The 21054-nt window shown below is 42.5% G+C and overlaps 1 protein-coding gene across 6 annotated transcripts in view; it reads left to right on the top strand.

Annotated features, from left to right (window-relative positions):
- OSBPL1A (oxysterol binding protein like 1A) overlaps positions 1-20610 on the top strand; it is a 190978-nt gene extending 170368 nt beyond the window's left edge. For all 6 annotated transcript variants that reach the window (XM_040432360.1, XM_040432359.1, XM_040432361.1 and 3 more), the window contains 9 exons: positions 1954-2051; positions 4528-4710; positions 7890-7997; positions 8071-8160; positions 10219-10339; positions 12590-12706; positions 13526-13649; positions 14398-14488; positions 19569-20610. In XM_040432360.1, coding sequence (XP_040288294.1) covers positions 1954-2051; positions 4528-4710; positions 7890-7997; positions 8071-8160; positions 10219-10339; positions 12590-12706; positions 13526-13649; positions 14398-14488; positions 19569-19671 — 1035 coding nt within the window. In that variant the 3' untranslated portion in view covers positions 19672-20610. The remainder of the gene's footprint in view (positions 1-1953; positions 2052-4527; positions 4711-7889; positions 7998-8070; positions 8161-10218; positions 10340-12589; positions 12707-13525; positions 13650-14397; positions 14489-19568) is intronic.
- Positions 20611-21054: the final 444 nt, after the last annotated feature.

Below are 21054 nucleotides of genomic sequence, written 5' to 3'. Positions count from 1 at the left end.
GATTTCCCAGTAAAGCCTTAAAGTGACCATACTTATCTGCAGATATCGCAGGGGAAAGGACGATTGGGCATGTTGGATTCTAATATGTCCAATACTTTTGTTTTTAAAGGAGATATTCTGTTGCCAGAAGTGTCCGGCAGCACCTTATTTCTTTGCATGCTTGGCCAAACATGCATATGTATTGGGGCCAGGGGCGGATTGGGAACCTAAAGTGGCCTGGGAATTTTTTTATTTTTAAAGTGGCCCCCATATTGTAGGAGGGTCTAAATTGACAGGCATGGCAACAAAAGTAGGTGGGTCAGCAATACCATAGCACAAAATACCACAGTGCCACACAATATATTGCCCCAAATGCTGTCCCTCTGAGTTGGCCATCAATAGAGGCCATTTTCTCTTCTCCTCCAGTTGTCTGATTAAGATATGGAGCAGGGTGCTTAAAGGGGTTGTCCGGGTTCAGAGCTGAACCCGGACATACCTAAATTTTTTCCCCGGCAGCCCCCCTGACTTGAGCATCGGAGCCGTTCATGCTTCGATGCTCTCCTTTGCCCTGCGCTAAATCGCGCAGAGCAAAGGCATTTTTTGGAGATGCGGTGACGTACCAGGGCTCTCCTTCGGGCTGCCAGGAAGCCCGGTGACGTCACCGGCACTGATGGGCGGGATTTAGCTCTGCCCTAGCCAGTAAAACGTCAGTTTCCGCCCAGCAGTGTGTTATTGAAAACAAAAGAGACCTTGCCCTGCGATTTAGCGCAGGGCAAGGGAGCGCATCGGAGCATGAGATGCTCCGATGCTAGTCTCAGGGGGGCTGCCTGGGTGAAAAGGGTATGTCCGGGTTCAGCTCTGAACCCGGACATCCCCTTTAAGAGGTATGATGTGGGACATTGTTGAATTCAGGAGGGCATGTCGCTGGCCAGGTACATGAGTACCTGATTCTCACAGAGTTAATTACCACAGATGGGCATTATGGGCCCCCACCAGCGGCAGAGATGGCGGCTTTGGCGGACCCCTGGGCATCGGCCCACCGGTAAATTTCCTTGTAAGGTCTATGGCCAATCTGCCCCTTATTAAGGGAACAGGAGCGATAGCTGACAGCCAACAGCAGTACTAGGTGTATAGCCATCTTTAGATTGCCACATATGAGAGATTAATCTGCATTCTTGCTCTGATTGTGGATCAGCAGTGATTGGTTTAGAAAGTTGTATTTCATCCAAACGGAATGTTTTTTTTTTTTTGTAAATGTCTGACTCATCCTTAGAGCTTAAGCGCCCCATCAAGTTCTACAGAGCTATGATACAGCACAAATCTACGGAGCCCTACTTGATCTCTATAAGTTTCTAGAGGAGAATATCTACATAATATAGTGCCGTATGGAGTTGCCATATGATGGCACAGGAATGCCTATGGCTCTGCAGTACCATCTCTGACGTGCATAAACCCTTTATCCTTGTAGTCAATTTTGTGTGTATTTGAGTCATTGCAAGAAAACAAAAATTATTAATGAGCTAAATGCTAAAATATCAATAAATCCTGACACAGAACAAATATCCATCAACAATTGAAATCTACAATGTAAAAGTGGAATAAAGTGTGATGGATGGAAACTGGATTGAGATAAAATGTCAGAAAGCAAGTGCTCTCATGCCTTTCTCTACTGGACTCAATAAAGCAATTCCCATATTTTCCTGCGGACATTAGTCATTTCTCAGTTGAAGAAATGATTCCCCTGCACACGTGTCCTCCTATCCATCATTGTACAGGGACCTGCCACACATCTCTATAGTATATGAGCGAATAGTAGGGAGCCGTTGTGCTGCTGGAATTAGATTAGACTAGAAAGTGATGGCTTAGTCTAGTGATCTGCCATCGCCTCCTATAGTAGATAAACCCTTTGACACCTGGAATTAAACCCCACACTATCAAAACGGCTTTTATTTATTTCCTTTCCATCTTTCTTAGTGTGTTGCTGCCTTTGCTGTCTCAGCAGTTGCATCACAGTGGGAACGTACAGGGAAACCATTTAACCCTCTTCTTGGAGAAACATATGAGTTAGTTCGGTAAGAGAAATTGATAAAATTGTATGAAATATGATGCAGATGTAGCCAACATTAAACGGATTGTACTTCACTAGTATACTGATGACCTGTCCTCAGGATGGGTCATCAATATCAGATGGTCAGGGGCTCAACTCCAGGCACCCCTTCAAACAACTGATCGGTGGGGTGCCAGGAGTTGCACAACCCCACTAACTTGGCACTTAACACATTAAATACACTGGCCCAGTTTCAGAAATGCGGTATGTCTGTGTCAAATATCAGTCTAAAAAGTGGTGTAATTTGGTGCATCTAGCGTTTCTACACTTTTTTCTGACATGCTCGACAGAGTTGGGGCCTCATATGTAAGGGCCAGGCCTAAAATTTTGTGCCAGTAGTTCACAATTCTGGCATAAAAATTTGTCTGAAAGTAAGCCAACCAGTAGTTGGTGCAGAGTCAGAGAAAAGTGTCTATTCCTGCACCAGATTTATCATCCCAACTCTGGTGCAGGACCAGACAGCCTGTCTAAGAGTACGCTATCTTCAGGATTAGTAAATCTGGGCCACTGTTGCAGCAAATTTTAACTTGACTGTTGGCTGTTGTGTCAGGGTTTACTGCAACTGTGATTTAACATGGCCAGAGTGAAGTTAAGGCCCCTTTACACTGGGCAAGCATCAGCCAGATAACACCACAAAAAAAAAAAAAAAATTTTTTGTCTGCTACTGGGCAAAAAACATTTGTCCTATACTAAATCGAGTGTGCAGATCCAAAGTCAGAATTATTGTAACACGTCACGAAATGTTGCTATGCATAAGTATGCCTAAATGAATTAAGCACTTTGAAAGCATTGAATAATTTTGAACGAGTTTTACTCCAACAATTACCTGATCTATATCAAAGTTTGCGTAGTAAACAGTGTATGAAAATGTAATGGAATAACAAAATTTCAAAAAGTCTCGTTTTTCAGTTTAAAAGTCTTACTTGAGCAAGGCCCAGTACTGTTAGAAGTGCTTCAGGCATCTGCTTTTGCCTTTTGTGAACGGTCATATTTTCCCGTTGCAAAAACCATCAGTAGTTCCCCATCATGTTGGGATTCCAGCGGCCTTGATACCTGTTCTCTATTGTAGAAATATCTTTATGAAATCGCTCTCCATGTTCGTCACTTACGTGTCCCAAATTGGGTGGGAAAAAGTCAATGCATTTTAAATGACATTCGGCAGCCAAGTTGTTCATATGCTGTAAGCATGTTGTCTACTAATTCAGCATAGTTCGCAGCTCGTCTGTTCCCAAGGAAGTTCTGCACTACTAGTACAAATGCATCCCAAGCTGCAAGACGCACTCGCTTAGTCAGATTCTTGCGCTGATCATAAGTAGTGTATTTGCCACATATGTAGCAGAAATTGTCTGGATCGTTAACACATTTGCGTTTATCCATCTTAAGTTTCAAAACTGATAGCACTATAACAGGTCACTTTATCAAAATCTGTCCATCTTGCCTTATATACTTACTGCTGACATCAGCCTGAGTGCGTCCGAACAGGTCTGGACATGTCCATTGGAATATCTCCAATATAATGCATTAATAATATAACTGGGTAGGCTTTGCATGTATAACTTAAAATCTAGACGTGTCGGGTAAATTCCGAGTTCCTATTTGGAATCGGCGCGCTTATTTTAGTATAAATCACATGTTTTTCTCTCAGTAGCAAAATCATTGTTGCACGGTGTAATTGCTAAAAAGCATTTGCAGGACAGGCAGGCGTGATCACATTTTCACTGCCTGGCCCAATCAATCACAGTGCAAAGAGAGCAGAGCCTCTAGGTGTAACGGCAGTGCCCCTGTTGCTCTTAGAGGCTCATTTGCATATATTAAAACATTTTTCTCAGCAATGCGGGCACATATAGACACTGGACCAACACAGATGCCTTTAACTGCAAAGCGCACATGCAACAGGTCAGCCAGCTTTATAGGTACAAATCTGCTGACAGATGCCCTTCAAAGGGGTTTTCCAGGATTTTGATACTGATGACCTATTCTCAGGATAGGTTATCAGTATCTGATCGTTGGGGGTCCGACAACCGGCGCACCCACCCATCAGATGTTTGAGAAGACACCAGCACTCTCGCAGCGTACCAAGCACAGTGCCGTACATTGTATAGCGATGGGCAAAGGCATACCAAGCACAGATGCTATACAATGTGCGGCGCTGTGCTTGGTAAGAATGGAGAAGGTCAGGGCGCTCATAGGAGCAATGGTAGGGGTTGTCCGAAACTTTATTCTCCTGGACAACCCCATTAAGGAGAACAGCGGTGTATGGAGACTAGCTCCATTGAGTATAGCCTGTAAATGTCCATACACCGCTGGTCTACCTAATCCTAGCAGATACATTTAAACATGTAATTAATATGTTAAAGTATTTTATATAATGCATGCGTGTAGTGGGCACAGTGAAACTGTTCTCTTACAGGTCACAGAACGTTTGTACTTTTGTCTTTTAGTGATGATCTTGGATTTAGACTCATTTCTGAACAGGTCAGCCACCATCCGCCGATTAGTGCTTTCCATGCAGAAGGTCTTTCTAATGACTTTGTATTTCATGGATCAATCTATCCAAAACTGAAATTTTGGGGGAAGAGTGTTGAAGCAGAACCCAAAGGAATAATAACACTGGAACTCCTAAAGTGAGTAAAACGATCATGTCCACAGAAAAATAAGCTGTTAATGAAATTTTTAACGTTACCCTGAACATGCAATGATGATATTCAGTTGTGCAATAGATTTATGATGGAACCTGTTAAAGGGAACCTGTCACCAGGATTTTGGGTATAGAGCTGAGGCCATGGGTTGCTAGATGGCCGCTAGCACATCCGCAATATTCAATCCCCATAGCTCTGTGTGCTTTTATTGTGTCAAAAAAATGATTTGCTACATATGCAAATTAACCTGAGATGAGTCAGAGCTTGAAAATATGACTCTTCTCTGGTCACACAAGTAAGATATGACTCATGTTAATTTGCATATGTATCAAAACGGTTTTTTTACACAATATACGCACACAGAGCTATGGGGACTGGGTATTGCGGATGTGCTAGCGGCCATCTAGCAACCCATGTCCTCAGCTCTATACACAAAATCCAGATGACAGGTTCCCTTTAACGCCGATACTGCTGAAGACATGGGCTATCAGGAATGGGTAAGTGTCCTCTGAAACACACAGATGAAACGCTGGTGCAATGGCTGGGATCAGAGATATTTCTTATGCTAGCTGTTTAACCCCTTTGATATCACAGTCAGTATCGACCACAGCCTATAAACGGTCAGGCTGTGGGAGAGGCTCTCCCTCTCTCACTTCATCTCCCCCCTCACAAAGCAGATAGGTTTCCATGCCAGCCAGGGGCATAAAAATTCATCTTTGTATTCCTATTATTAATAAAATACCGGTATAATGCAGTGTAATACAGAAGTATTTCAATGTAATATCAGCAGTCAAACGATCGTGTAGGACTAAAACAAAGTTTAATAAAATGTAAAAGTACACCCCACTCATCAGTGTATTACATGGATGGCCATTCACTTTTAAGGGTTTCTGTCATGGGAAAAATCGTTATGTAACTGACTGACATTAGCTAATGTCAGTCAGCTACATAACGATTTTTCCCATGACAGAAACCCTTTAATGGCTATTGTGTAATATTTCATGGAGGGCTACAACATGCATGTGATACACAGGCTTGCTGGATCCTCAAGACTTAAGGCAGATTTACACTGCACAGTTGTTAGGCAGATTATCAGGAATGAACCTTACTACAAACTCTCGTTCCCGATCTGTGTAATGCTTTACTCACGTCAATGATTTCCATCAGTAATTGTGAGCCATAACTAGGATTGGAGCCTCCACAGAGATAAGGTATAATGCCCCTTTCAGATGAGTGAGCTTCACGCTCCAGACTCGCAGCGTGAGTATACAGCAGCTCCCGTTCTGACCTCCCAGCACTGCCGAGGTCACATAGCATTATATTGATTTATGATGATATGTAACCCTTACAGTTCTGGAATGTATTGTATAACACTGACAGCATTATGTCAGTTTAATCCAATACATTCCAGAACTATAAGGCCTCTTTCACACGGGCGAGTATAATGCGTGACGTGAACGCATTGCACCCACACTGAATCCGGACCCATTCATTTCTATGGGGCTGTGCACATGAGCGGTGATTTTCACGCATCACTTGTGCGTTGCGTGAAAATCGCAGCATGCTCTATTTTGTGTGTTTTTAACGCAACGCAGGCCCCATAGAAGTGAATGGGGATGCGTGAAAATCGCAAGCAAGTGAGGATGCGGTGCAATTTTCACGCATGGTTGCTAGGTCACAATCGGGAGGGGGCCCCGATCTTTATTATTTTCCCTTATAACATGGTTATAAGGGAAAATATTAGCATTCTCAATACAGAATGCTTAGTAAAATGTGGATTGAGGGATTAAAAAAATAAAATAAATTAACTCACATCCTCCTCTTGATCGCGTAGTTGCCGATCTCTTCTTACTACTTTAATCATGAGCTGCCGGCTAAAGGACCTGTGGTGACGTCACATCACATGGTCCAATCACATGGTCCATCGCCGTGGTGATGGACCATGTGATGAGCTCCGTGACGTCACCACAGGTCCTAAAGAAAGAGCAGGGACCGGCAGCTATGGAGGAAGTGAGTTAATTTTTATTTAATTTTTTTAACCCTCAATTGACCTTCTACTAAGCATTTTGTATTAAAGAATGCTATTATTTTCCCTTAAAACCATGTTGGCAAGTTCAGTCAGTTTTGTCTGCAATTGCGTTCAGTTGATCAGTTTTTTTCTGCGCGAGTTCAATGCGTTTTGATGCCTTTTTTCACACTCGTGATGAAAACCTGAAGGTTTACAAACAGCATCTCTTAGAAACCATCAGTGAAAAACGCATTGCATCCACACTTGCTTGCGGATGCAATGCGTTTTTCACTGAAGCCCCATTCACTTCTATCGGGCCAGGGCTGCGTGAAAAACACAGAATATAGAACATGCTGCATTTTCCATGCAACGCAGAACTGATGCGTGAAAAAAACCACTCATGTACACAGACCCATTGAAATGAATGGGTCAGGATTCAGTGCGGTTGCTATGCGTTCACGGCACGCATTGCACCCGTGCGGAAAACTCGCTTGTGTGAAAGGGGCCTAAGGGTTACATAGCATCCTAAATCAATATAATGCTATGCAACACGGTCAGTGCTGGGAGGTCAGGAAGGTAGTTGCTGCATTCTCACGCTGCGAGTCCGGAGTGTGGAACTCGCTGGTTTGAAAGGGACCTAAGGGAAAGATCTGTTTACAGCCACGCCTGGTTTGGGCTCAACATCACTAATTGAAATCACTGATTTGTGAATAAGGCATAAATGTGCTGCTGATTACAAGATGCAGGAGCAAAATGCCTGTTCACTGGGTGAAATGATCTTTCATGTAGCACATTACATGTGCTGTGTGAACAGCAATATGCTGCCAAGAAACAATCAAGCGATAGTAGTGGCCATCGCTTGCCCCCATAAAATGAAGAGTATCACTGTGTATGCAGCGCTTACCTCCACTGATGAGCAGGCAATTATCAGGAAGGAATGGGCTTTTTTCCCCTAGAATTGCCTGCGGAGTCAGTACAGGTAAATGCGCCTACAAAGCTGACACTCCAATATTGGGCATTTTGTAAAGATGTGCTCTAAGCATGGTCTTTGAGCTTCTATTGTATGGCTGAAAAGGCTGATCCTGTGGGCATTTCATGTACTGTACATGAGTTCGTGTTTGATATACATATTGTAAGTCCTGTTTGTGTTTCTTAGGCACAACGAGGCTTATACATGGACAAACCCTACTTGCTGTGTACATAATATAATTGTGGGGAAGCTGTGGATTGAGCAGTACGGCAATATGGAAATCACTAATCATAAGTAAGTTTGTCTGACATTTTCCGGGCTTGCCAACATTTGTGTAGACCAGATATTAATGCACATCCATTTATAGGACTGGTGATAAATGCATCCTAAGTTTTAAGCCGTGTGGTCTGTTTGGGAAGGAATTACACAAAGTAGAAGGATACATTCAGGATAAGAGGTAAGTGGATAGGCTTCTCTTAATGACAGGATTTACTGTATAGCAATAGGATTCACGCACAGGGAAGGGAATACTCTAGCAAAGGTTGTGTTTCATAAGATCTGGTAAGAGATCTCTTTCTCACATTTATTATAGCTTGCTTAACTCTGATATGTGAAATGTATTCTAGTTCTTACACATGTAGACTTTGATAAAACGTGCAAAATGGGTCAATATTGAGAGCCCTGTAATGTGGTGAAATGGTCAGTACAGTTAGGTGATCACCAAAGTCAACTGCATGTTAATCCTTACTATCAACCGAAGAAACCTTCTGTATGTATTTCAACTCCTTTCCAATGGAATATTTATTTGCTTGATGTCATAAGTTAAAGGGAACCTGTCCTCAACTTTATGCTGACCTCACTGAGGGCAGTATAAAGTAGTGACAGAAATGCTGATGTCAGCGGTGTGTCACTCATGAGCTAAAAGTAAGTGGTTGCTGAGAACCAGCATCATAACCATTCCAGCCCAGGCCTTGAGAAGAGTCAAATCTACCTGAGAAGAGTCCTGGTTATTCATATTGTCCTGCACTCTCACTCATCTGCTGATGATTGGCAGTTCTCTCCTAGAAGACTGTCTATCATCAGCAGGTGGGCAGGGAGAGCAGGAATTCATAAATAACCAGGACTCAGGTAGATTTGACTCTTTTCAAGGCCTGAGCTGGAATGATTATGATGCTGGTTCTCAGCAGCCATTTACTTTTAGCTGATGAGTGACACACCGCTGACATCAGCATTTCTGTCACTACTTTATACTGCCCTCAGTACGGTCAGCATAAAGTTGATGACAGGTTCCCTTTAAATATGTAATCTGCTTTTGGCCTTGTTTTTGTTGCATCACAGCCCGTAAAAACAGATTTTTAGAGTATTCTACCATTTCATGTACACAGCATGTGGCCCACTTTGAAGGTGCAAAGTATTTTTACTGTGAACTTTGATGGGCATAAGTATTCACACCCTGAAAGTCAATACTTTGTTGCACCACCTATTCCCGCAATTACAGAAGCAATTCTCTTGGAGTATGTGTCTATTAGGTTAGCACATCTAGAAACTGAGATTTGCGTTGGTGTTTTGCATTCTTCAAGTTATGCCATGGATTCTGGGCTTTGACCAGGCCATTCCAAGACATTTAAAGGTCTCCCCTTAAACCACTCCAGTGTAGCTTCAACATTATGCTTAGGGTCGCAGTCCTGCTAGAAGGTGAATCTCTGTCCTAGTCCCAAATATCTGGCAGACTGAAACTGATTTTCCTCAAGAATTGCTTATCTTTTCTCCAATCCTGACCAGTTTTTCAGTCTTTACAGATAAATAGCAGCTCCACAGTATGATGCTGTGGGAGTGGTGTTCTTGGGATGATAGGAAGTGTTGGGTTTTGCGTCAGGTTTGTAGTTGTGCTATTTTCTTTCCATTTTTTGGATTGTGAAACATTGGCATATGTTTTATAACCCAAGCCTGATCTATACTTCTCCTCCATAGCTTTGTCCCTGACCTATTTGGAGAGCTCCTTGGTCTTCATGTTGCTTGCTTGGTAGTGCTCCAGACTCAGGGGCCCTTTCAGAAAAAATGTATTTATACTCGCATCATGTGACACTGACTCAGCTGCACCCACACTGGATTTGGACTCTTCTGCACAGGTCCTGGATGTGTGTGCTTCTTTTCCTGGTCAGCTGCGTAATAGTAAATGCAGCTGAACAGGAAAAGCAGGGCACACGTCTGCTCACGGCTTAGCGGAAGACCCCACAGACTGTGTGAGTGCAGAGGGGACAGCGGCATTGGCGGAGCGAGGGACAGGTAAGTATTAACCAAACTGTCTTTCTTCCACGAGTCTTTTTATAAAAAGCCCAGTCAACCGTTTTAATATCTATTGAGGTTAAATATGGTGAATCCTGTGAGGGTAACTTATTGCTGGGCAAAAAGCACTGGGGAAGGGGGACGGTTGGGTTTAGGCTTATTTGGCAGGCAATTCTTTCTTAAGTATAATATTTAGGTGTGTTTCTCTTGTGCATTATTTCAAATACAGCAAAAAGAAGCTTTCTGCTCTCTATGGAAAGTGGACAGAGTGTCTCTATACTGTTGATCCTGTTTCATTTGATACATTTAAAAAAAATGACAAGAAAAATGGAGATGATAAGAAAAACCAGGTGAATACTATATATTGATGAACTATAAATATATTAAACGAATATACACACTGTCAGCCATAACATTAAAACCAATATTGTAGAGGTCCTCCTTTCTGGACTCCACATGTTCTATGTAGGGGTTTGGTAGTATCTGACAACAAGATATTTAATAGAAGATCCTTAATCCTAGAGGTGGAGCCTTCATGGATCCAGCACATCTCACAAATGCTTAGTCAGTTTGAGATCTGTGGAATTTGGATGTCAAGGGATCAACTTGAACTCTTTGGCATGTTTCTCAAACCTTTACTGAGCTATTTTTGTACTGTGTCAGGAGACATAATACAGCCTCTAGCATTAAGAAATACTGCTGTCTTCAAGAGATATACTTGGTCTACAGCACTGCTTAGGTATGGTAGGTGGCACATATCAAAGTAACATTCAGAATGCCAGACCCAGTTTCCATGCACACTGGCTAATTCAGCTTACCTTCTTCCCATAGTACATCTAGTGCCATCATTTCCCCAGCTACGCCCAGCCGTCCATTGATGTAATAGAAAACATGATTCATCAGATGAGGCCACCTTCTTCCGTTGCTCCATGGTCCAGTTCTGATGCTTATTTGCCTATTAGAGGCACATTTGGTGGTGAAAAAGGGGTCAGCATGGGCCCTGTAGCTAGTCTGCATCTATGAATCCCATACATGGTGAGCTGTGATGTACTATGTGTTCTGACATTTTCTATCATAGAGGCCAGTAACTTTTTAAAGCAATTTTTGCTACAGTAGCACTTCTGTGGGATAAGATCAGGCAGGCTAACCTTTACTCTCAACAAACATCATTGAGCCTTGGGAAAATCACTGGTTCTGCTTTGTTTGGCTACTTTTGGTAGGTACTAGCCAATGCTTACCAGAAATACCCCAAAAGACCTGCCATTTTGAAGATAGTCTAATCCAACTATCACAGTTTGGCCCTTGTTTAGATCCTTACATCTGTCCACTTGGAAGAACTGACTGTTCACTTGCTGCCTAATATATTCCCCCACTTTACAGGTGCCATTGTTATGAGATAATTACATGAAAGTCATCTGGTTTCAATGTTATGGCTATGTTTATGGGGTATTCCCATCTCTGTCCTTCGTGATCAAGGGGATAACTACATTAAGTACCAGCCAGGGGTGGCTAGACTTATGGAAAGATCCAAATGGCCAGTGTTCCACTGTTTCCGTAACTCCCACAGCAGTGAATGGGAGTTACAGAAGCAGCATAGCTTGTGTAGCTTCTATGGAAACAGCAGGACGACTGCTGCTCGGACAGTTCTGTAACTTTGCCTATGAAGGGCTGAGATGGGAATAACAGTTTGTTTTATATTTCAACTGCAGATATAAAAATGTCGTATTAAAGGGGTTGTCCAACATTATATCAGACCACATAGATTGGCCAACCCCAGGTGGTTATCATACTTACCTGGTCACTGCTTGGTTCGGTCTCTGTCGTTCCCCAGCTGGCTCTTCGTCTCACTTGTGCTTTGATAGCAACATCCTGTTGACTGGGGGCGGTACGTGACCACTACGTGACCACAGGATGCTGTGGTGACCTGCTCCCATTGCATACATAGGTCTACATGGGAGCTGTAGACACAACAGTGGTGCATATTTACTAATGCTGTTTTTTTGCCAGCTCAAGACTGGCACTCTACATCATTATTTTGAGCCACTGCATTTAAACAACGGGATATCGAGCCCTATTCCCATGACTGGGGGATCCTGTGGATAAGTGATAACTCGCCAGCCCATGACAACCCCTTCAAAGTGGTGCAAGCCACACGTATCTTCTCTTGTTCCTTTCAGCCTTCTAAACTATGGGGCACATTTATTAAGACCCGCGTTTTAGACGGCGGTTTTAATAAAGCCCCTGCTTTCGCAGTGGATCGCCGAAGTTATGAAGAGGCGCATGCCTCTCCATAACTTTGGCTCATCCAGGGCCAGTTCTAAATGTAAGACAGTTTCCGGGCTGTCTTATATTTATCCAATTTTCTACGCCTAAAACAGGCTTAGAAAATGATGAATGAGACGGGCCGCCCTTCCCCGCCCACGCTACGCCGACCATTTTAGAACTGGCGTGAACGGGGCGAAGTCGCAGATAGCAGCGCAACTAACCATTGTGCCGCCATCTGCGCCTGAAATGCGCCTAATTTAGGCGTATTTCAGAATAGTAAATGACTCCCCCTATGTTACTATTATTTCATAAGTACTGTCATCTCCTTTTAACAGTCCAGAAGTACTGAGGAGCCTGATGACATGCCATTACCAGACTCGGAAAGTGTACAGGTTATTCCTGGGAGTAGACTGATGTGGCGAATAGCCCCTCGACCATCTAATTCTGCACAGGTTGGCCTCACCCATCCCATCTATTTTAACACATTCTTGAACTGACAAACCACAGTAGAGAGGCCAAATATGTTCAATTAAAAGGGTTGTCTGCTGCAATTACAGCCACAACTCATGAGTGGCGATTTTTCTGGAAAATAACTAGACCTCATTTATATTCTCTGGCAGTCTTTAATATTCCTCCTATTACAACTGGAAGCGATTTAAGTCAATGAGTAGGGGAATTGCATCCCTGTGTTAGCTCTCTTAGGGGCAGTAGACAAAACACAGCAGTATTTAATCTTTGGACAGTAGAGATGTCACGATGGTTTGTCTATCAAGCTGAGCTGGACAGGAGCTACTAAAAGGACATGCAAAACGTCTGTGTAATGAGGGGCCTGTCGGTTTTTCATGCTTCCCATGGTTCCATTTAACCTCTTCCTAGCTAACATAGTTACAGGTCCGAGGCTACACTACTGAGAGATTCTGAAGACTGCACCCCCCACCACCACCACCATCTTTTAATCTCGTAAGGAGCAGTATTTTCAACTAGACCTTGTATGCATCTAAATCACCACCAGAGTGGTCATGTGGCCCTCAAAATCTCATATTAGGGTAGTCTGCACATAACATTTATAGTAGTACTATTGACCATTCCATAGTTCCATAGTTGACCATAGTTCTTTTTCATGAATATTGCATCCTTTCTACAGTAAACTGTTATCACCAGTTACTTACACAATTGCTCCATATGCTTTCCTGAATATTGTAAGCTTTTCACTGGTAATGCAGCATATTTGTTGAATAGACATGACCAATTTCTTCCTTGATTTGTTGTAGATGTATAACTTCACCCACTTTGCTATGGCATTGAATGAATTTGATAAGGGAATGGAAAAGCTAATACCCAAGACAGATTGCAGACTGCGCCCTGATATAAGGGCAATGGAAAATGGCGATATTGGTAATTTTACATTTCTTTCAGCAAGCAATCCATCGGTTATATGTCGTTCACTACTGTATGCCTCTGAATTCTTTAGTGTTGTTGCAGTGCAATGGTACCTGGGTAGAACATGTATTAATGGCTGCCACAAACTAACTTCATAGGCCTAAAGGGCAGCCATAAACAAACTCCTGCCCGCTGTTCGAATGTAGTTTCAAGACAACCTATAGTTACAGTATTCAAAACACATTTATATAATTAGGTTTCATACCATAGTTGTTTCGTGCCTTCATGTTGTATGGGGTCATGATTGGGCTCTCATAGAGGTGCATGGGACCTTAATGTAACTGCGTATGCCTCTAATGCTATTTTTTCTGTAGAATTACTCATGATTATTACTGAGGTATTATCTCACATCATATTGTAGCACACAGAGTAGTACTAAGTCACAGGGGAATCCATGTGTCACCATAGAGCATCCTGCACAAGGCTCTTCTGTGTAAAAGATCCTGGTCACTTAGGGTGTCTCCACCAGAAAATAGCAAAAGATTGCAGATTTTCCTCTGTTCTTATATTCAGGGTCTCATTTCAGAGACATTACATTGTGTCAACCTCTCCATTCAATTTTTCAATTTCTGGTAGAAAATAATTGTCACCATGATGTTTAATATCAGCTGTATGGATCTCATGAGGACTTTCTGTACAATAAATTGTATAAAAAGTTACATGCATTATTAAATGGCAACTGTTGTTTTTTCCATTTTCTAAGACACAGCCAGTGAAGAAAAGAAGAGATTAGAAGAAAAACAAAGGGCTGCTCGAAAGAATCGCTCAAAGTCAGATGAAGACTGGAAAACAAGGTCAATAGAAATATTAGCGTTTTGAAATGGTATCTTTCAGGCTGGGTTCACACTGTGTTAAAGGGATTGTCTCAAAATGTAATACAAGGCACTTACTAATGTATTATGATTGTCCATATTGCCTCCCTTGCTGGCTTGATTCATTTTTCCTTCACATTATATGCTATCCAGGGGTTACATACACCCTGCAATCCATCAGCAGTGGCCGTACTTGCACACTATAGGAAAAAGCGCCAGCCTCCTTGGTGGCTTTGACTGCGGGAACACACATAGGCACACATGTACAGCAGCTCCTGTCCTGGCCACCGCATGCTGCAGTGGTGTTCATAACCCCTGGAAAAGAGAAGTGTATAAAGCGATGGAAAAGTAAATCAATATGGATAATCACAGTACATGAGTAAGTTTGATTAACTTTCTCTATATGATAAATGGCATTTGCCGAAGAAAGACAACCCCTTTGATCCCAGCAATACCCTAAAGATCTGTCAGTTCTGAACAAGCCCACTGTCCTTTCCATATGGGGGTATCCTTTTAAATACTTGAAAACTGTATTAAAATGTATTCTGTTCAACTGCACTACTGTCTGCCAAAAACCTGGAAACAGAGAGCAAGTGAAACGGAGTCCAAAGATGAATCCTTTCAACTCCATCGACCCATTAAGCCCCTTGCGGTAAATGTATACCTCTAATGGAAAGTCCAATGGGAGGCTTTAACACAGTTGTAAACGAACCTAAAAGTGTAACCTGTCAGTAGAGAACATACTGTGCACATGAAACAATACATACCGGTAATTAGAGAAACATGCCATCTAACAATATATCCAATTAGAGGACATATAATAAAAGTGCTATATTTATTTTGGACAAGTCCCATGTTTATAAAGGGGTTTCTTAATACTGGTTATATATCCTAAGGATAAGTTATCAGTATTACATCAGTGGGGGTCTGATCCTTGGCTCCACTGCTGCTCAACTGTTTGAAGCTGCCGAGGAGTTCTAACAGCGTTGCAGTCTCTTGCGTGGTTTACATTGTTCCATACACTCACCTCGCTGTACATTCAGTATAGTAGCTGCTGTGATTGATATTGCAGCATTGTCCTGAATAAGTGAATGGGAGAAAGCTGCAATACCCTGCACAAGCTCTCTCTGTGAAGTTAGCGAGTAAGTAAAGCACTACCTTACAACTTGCAATAGAGGGGCACACGACAGCTGTAAAAATAGAGGCAATGCTATTTGCTAAAGTGAGACAACCCCTTTAATGACCTATCCCTAGGATAAATCACAATCTTGTAGTCCTTGAAAACACCTTTAACCCATAGGATACCAGCGTACACCCGGTCCCTGAGCAAAATCGCTCGGTGACCGGGGTACGATGGCTGCTCTGCACGGCAGGCAGCCAGCTTTCCTACAGGCACAGGGAGGTTCTGCGCCCCCCTGCAGCCCTGATTGCTGCCATTGGCCGGTTTTCGCAGTCTGGCCAATCGCAGCTCCGGATGGTTTAACCATTCATGGAGCTGCAGGGGGGTTGTACAGGGGTGACTGGTGCTGAGTTAGTCAGCACCGGTCTCCCCCTGGCTAGAACAGCACAGCATAGGAAAGGGCTGAACCTATCTGCAGGCAGCCATGATAGCTGGTGACTGCGTGCAGAGAGGTTCTGTGCCTCCCTGTGCTACTTGTTGGCTTGCTGGGAATCAGTGCACCACCACTGCTATTTCCTGCTGAAAGAAGAAAAGAACAACATCATCTGGAATTACTGCACTGATTTATTTATATATTTTTTCATTTGCAGCAGTTCCAGATCCCTAAACCACCCTCCATCCCTGTCCCGTTTCCACTGTAGAGGTACCTCAGGATGTCTTCATATGCGACGTAGCTCCCAAAAGCCAATCCTGTAAAATCTGTCCTCCCAAAGCCCTTATGACGCTCCTCTCCTTTTGAACCCTGCCATGCGCTCATGCATCCATTTTTCTTTGGGGAGGGGGGGGGGGGGGGTGTTGTAAACTGCAGAATCAGGGTAAAAAATTTATGAGGTTTATTTTGCTTTTAACCCTTACTATGTTACAGCAAAAATGGAAGAAAATGGGAAGTCTGGAAAAAAAAAAAATATTACACCTCCATTTCCCTTTAATTCTTGTGGAACACCTCAAGGGTTAACAAAGTTTGTAACATCAGTTTTGAATAATTTGAGGGATGTAGGTTGTACAATGAGGTCATTTATGGGTGGTTTCCATTACATAAGCCCCTCAAAATCACTTTATAACTGAATTGGTGCTTTAAAAAAAATGGTTTTGGAAATTTTGTTGAAATTTTGAAAGCCTTCTAATGTCCTAAAAAATATAAAGTGCCAACATAAAGTAGACATATGGGGAATGTTAAGTAATAAATATTTTATGAGGTATCTGTTTCTGTTTTAAAAGCAGAGAAATGAAAATTTTGAAAATAGAGAATTTTTCTAAATTTTTCCTAAATTGATTTGATTTTTTTCATAAATAAAGGGGACATATATTGACTCAAATTTATGACGGTCATGAAGTACAATGTGTAACAAGAAAACAATCTCAGAATGGCTTGGATATCAGAATGGCTTGGATACGTACAGTCGGGTCCATAAATATTGGGACATCGACACAATTCTAAAATTTTTGGCTCTATACACCACCACAATGGATTTGAAATGAAACGAACAAGATGTGCTTTAACTGCAGACTGTTTTAATTTGATGGTATTTACATCCAAATCAGGTGAACGGTGTAGGAATTACAACAGTTTGCATATGATTTGCCTCCCACTTGTTAATGGACCAAAAGTAATGGGACAATTGGCTTCTTAGCTGTTCCATGGCCAGGTGTGTGTTATTCCCTCATTATCCCAATTACAATGAGCAGATAAAAGGTCCAGAGTTCATTTCAAGTGTGCTATTTGCATTTTTAATCTGCTGTCAACTCTCAAGATGAGATCCAAAAAGCTGTCACTATAAGTGAAGCAAGCCATCATTAGGCTGAAAAAACAAAACAAACCCATCAGAGAGATAGCAAAAACATTAGGCGTGGCCAAAACAACTGGTTGAAACATTCTTAAAAAGAAGGAACGCACCGGTGAGCTCAGCAACACCAAAAGACTCGGAAGACTACAGAAGACAACTGTGGTGGATAACCGAAGAATTCTTTCCCTGGTGAAGAAAACACCCTTCACAACAGTTGGCCAGATCAAGAACACTCTCCAGGAGATAGGTGTATCTGTGTCAAAGTCAACAATCAAGAGAAGACTTCACCAGAGTGAATACAGAGGGTTCACCACAAGATGTAAACCATTGGTGAGCCTCAAAAACAGGAAGGCCGGATTAGAGTTTGCCAAACGACATCTAAAAAAGCCTTCACAGTTCTGGAACAACATCCTATGGACAGATAAAACCAAGATCAACTGGGAAGAGAAGAGTATGGAGAAGGAAAGGAACTGCTCATAATCCTAAGCATACCACCTCATCAGTGAAGCATGGTGGTGGTAGTGTCATGGCGTGGACATGTATGGCTGCCAATGGAACTGGTTCTCTTGTATTTATTGATGTGACTGCTGACAAAAGCAGCAGGATGAATTCTGAAGTGTTTCAGGCAATATTATCTGCTCATATTCAGCCAAATGCTTCAGAACTCGTTAGACGGCACTTCACAATGCAGATGGACAGTGACCCAAAGCATACTGCAAAATCAACCAAAGAGTTTTTTAAGGGAAAGAAGTGGAATGTTATGCAATGGCCAAGTCAATCACCTGACCTGAATCCGATTGAGCATGCATTTCACTTGCTGAAGACAAAACTGAAGGGAAAATGCCCCAAGAACAAGCAGGAACTGAAGACAGTTGCAGTAGAGGCCTGGCAGAGCATCACCAGGGATGAAACCTAGCGTCTGGTGATGTCCATGCGTTCCAGACTTCAGGCTGTAATTGACTGCAAAGGATTTGCAACCAAGTATTAAAAAGTGAAAGTTTGATTTATGATGATTATTCTGTCCCATTACTTTTGGTCCCTTAACAAGTGGGAGGCACATATGCAAACTGTTGTAATTCCTACACCGTTCACCTGATTTGGATGTAAACACCCTCAAATTAAAGTTGACAATCTGCAGTTAAAGCACATCTTGTTAGTTTCATTTCAAATCAATTGTGGTGGTGTATAGAGCCAAAAATGTTAGAATTGTGTAGATGTCCCAATATTTATGGACCCGACTTTAAAAGCGTTCCAAAGTTATTACCACATAAAGTGACACATGTCAGATTTGCAAAAATCGGCCTGGGATTTAAGGTGAAAGGCTCAGTACTGAAGGGTTTAAAGGTGTTTTCTCATCTCGCTGTTAGGCCTCTTGCACACGACCATGTGTCCCGCGTGACTGTATTGTGGCCCGCATACAGCGGGTCCGCAATACACGGGACACCAGCCACGTGCGTTCTGCATCACTTGAAAAGGTCGACAAATCTGAAATGCAGTACAGAACAGAACCACAGAACGGAAGCACTACGGAGTGCTTTCGTGGGGTTCTGTTCCGTACTTCTGTTCCGCAAAAAGATAGAACTTGTCCTATCTTTTTGCGGAACGGATGGATCGCGGACCCCATTCAGGTGAATGGGGTCGCGATCTACATGCGGCTGGTCCACGTTCGGTGCCCGTTCATTGCGGACGGGCACGGGCAGCAAACGTTCGTGTGCAAGAGGCAGCAAACGTTCGTGTGCAAGGCAAGATGAGACAAAGTCCCGACCACCAGATGCCCGGGAAATAGCAGAGTGGGGCGGCGCCTAACTAAGAAACAACCTAGCTTGCTGTGCTATGTTGTTTTCATAACTATCATGCCATGCAATGGGAGTTACGGAAACAATGGCCCACCAGCACGCTCTGCTATTTCCCAGCCACCTGGTGGTCGGGACTTGGTCTCATCTCCCTTAGCAACGAGGTGAGGCAATCCCTTTAAAGGCCAGTACACACACAGCGAAGCAGCATATGTCACTTTGACGTGATATAACACTATATACAACTTAATTGAAATTATACATAAAATGTATTTGTTTTTTACATAAGTGATTTCTTTTTTCAGGTGGTTTCATCAAGGCCCTAATCCACACAACAATGCACAGGACTGGCTATACTGTGGGAAGTACTGGGACAGAAATTACACAAGCCTACCAGATATCTATTGATAGTGGCACGCTGCCATGATGGGGGTCTTTTCAGCTGTATGAAATGTAGATTTGCGTGCCCTGACTTCATATAACTTGCACCTTTTTAAAACCCTGTAGCATTTAATTTAACAATCCTTTTTGTAAAGGAAAGCAAGCAATATGTGATGCAACTTTCCGAGTTGTCATAGACACCAGTAGGAATGCCAGCAGATGATACATATTCATGTCTAGGATCTGACATTTATGTGAAACAAATATCTATATCTTGAAAAATAAACATTATTTTGATAAGCTCGAAAAATGTGCAATGCATGACGAATGTCAGAATATTCTTCTTCACAAATCAAGCAAGTGCAGGAGAAATCGACACAAAAACCTAATAAAAAGTAGTGATGGCTTTGTGGCTGTCCACACACAAAGTGGCAATATGATCTGACTATAAAAAATTTACAGATACAGGACTTTAAATATTGCATTTTAAAGGGCCTCTCTGGGCTTTTCTGAACATCCGGCAGCCTTCTGACCTGAGGAGGCAAGATGGTTTCCTCAGTACTTACCCCTCTGTCACAGCTTCGATCCCATTCACATGACCCCCTGGTCTGTCTGCAGGCTTTCTGTTCAGCAGTGTATTGTAAGTGGAAGCCATCTTGCCTTCACAGGTCAGAAGGCTGCCGGATTTTCAGAAATGCCCAGAGAACCCCTTTAAGGAAAGCATTCCAATTTCATTGTGTATATTGTATACATGTATTTTTAAGGAATTCTCATTGTCTATAGAGGGAAATAAAACAGAATTTCGGGAATACCTACCGCTATTTACATCATGTTTCTCTTGGATATTTAACTGTAATACAACTAATATGAAAACCTAAAATCCCATCATCTATAGTCAACATGCTTTTTAGTTTGATTGTAAATGTGACCATTTAGGGGGTAACTTATCAATCTGAAATACGCCTAAATTAGGCGTATTTCAGGTGCAGATTGCGGCGCAACAGTTAGTTGCCCCCACAATCTGTGACTTCTCCCCGTTCGCGCCAGGTCTAAAATTGTGGGCGGGGCGTGGAAAGGCCATCAGACCCATCTCATTTACCATTTTCTACGCCTAAAATAGCAAGGAAGCTGTCTTACATTTAGAACTGACAGAGGATCTGCTGAAGTTATGTACAGTCCGCTACCTCTTCATAACTCCGGCTTAGGGGGTCTATTAAGACTGGTGTCTAAAACGCCGGTCTTAATAAATGTGCCCCATAATTTTAGATTCTGACATATTTAGGCCATCTAGGTCATATATTGCCTTTCTTCATAGCACCACATCTGTTTTAAATCTCCAGTAATTTCTTGTATGCCCAATTAGTACATTAAATGGGTTTTCCAAGACTTTTATACTGATAACCTATCCTC

The sequence above is a fragment of the Bufo bufo genome, chromosome 5, assembly GCF_905171765.1.
Source record: "Bufo bufo chromosome 5, aBufBuf1.1, whole genome shotgun sequence".
In the NCBI taxonomy this organism is placed as follows: Eukaryota; Metazoa; Chordata; class Amphibia; order Anura; family Bufonidae; genus Bufo; species Bufo bufo.
This window is presented reverse-complemented; position numbering and strand designations above follow the sequence as displayed.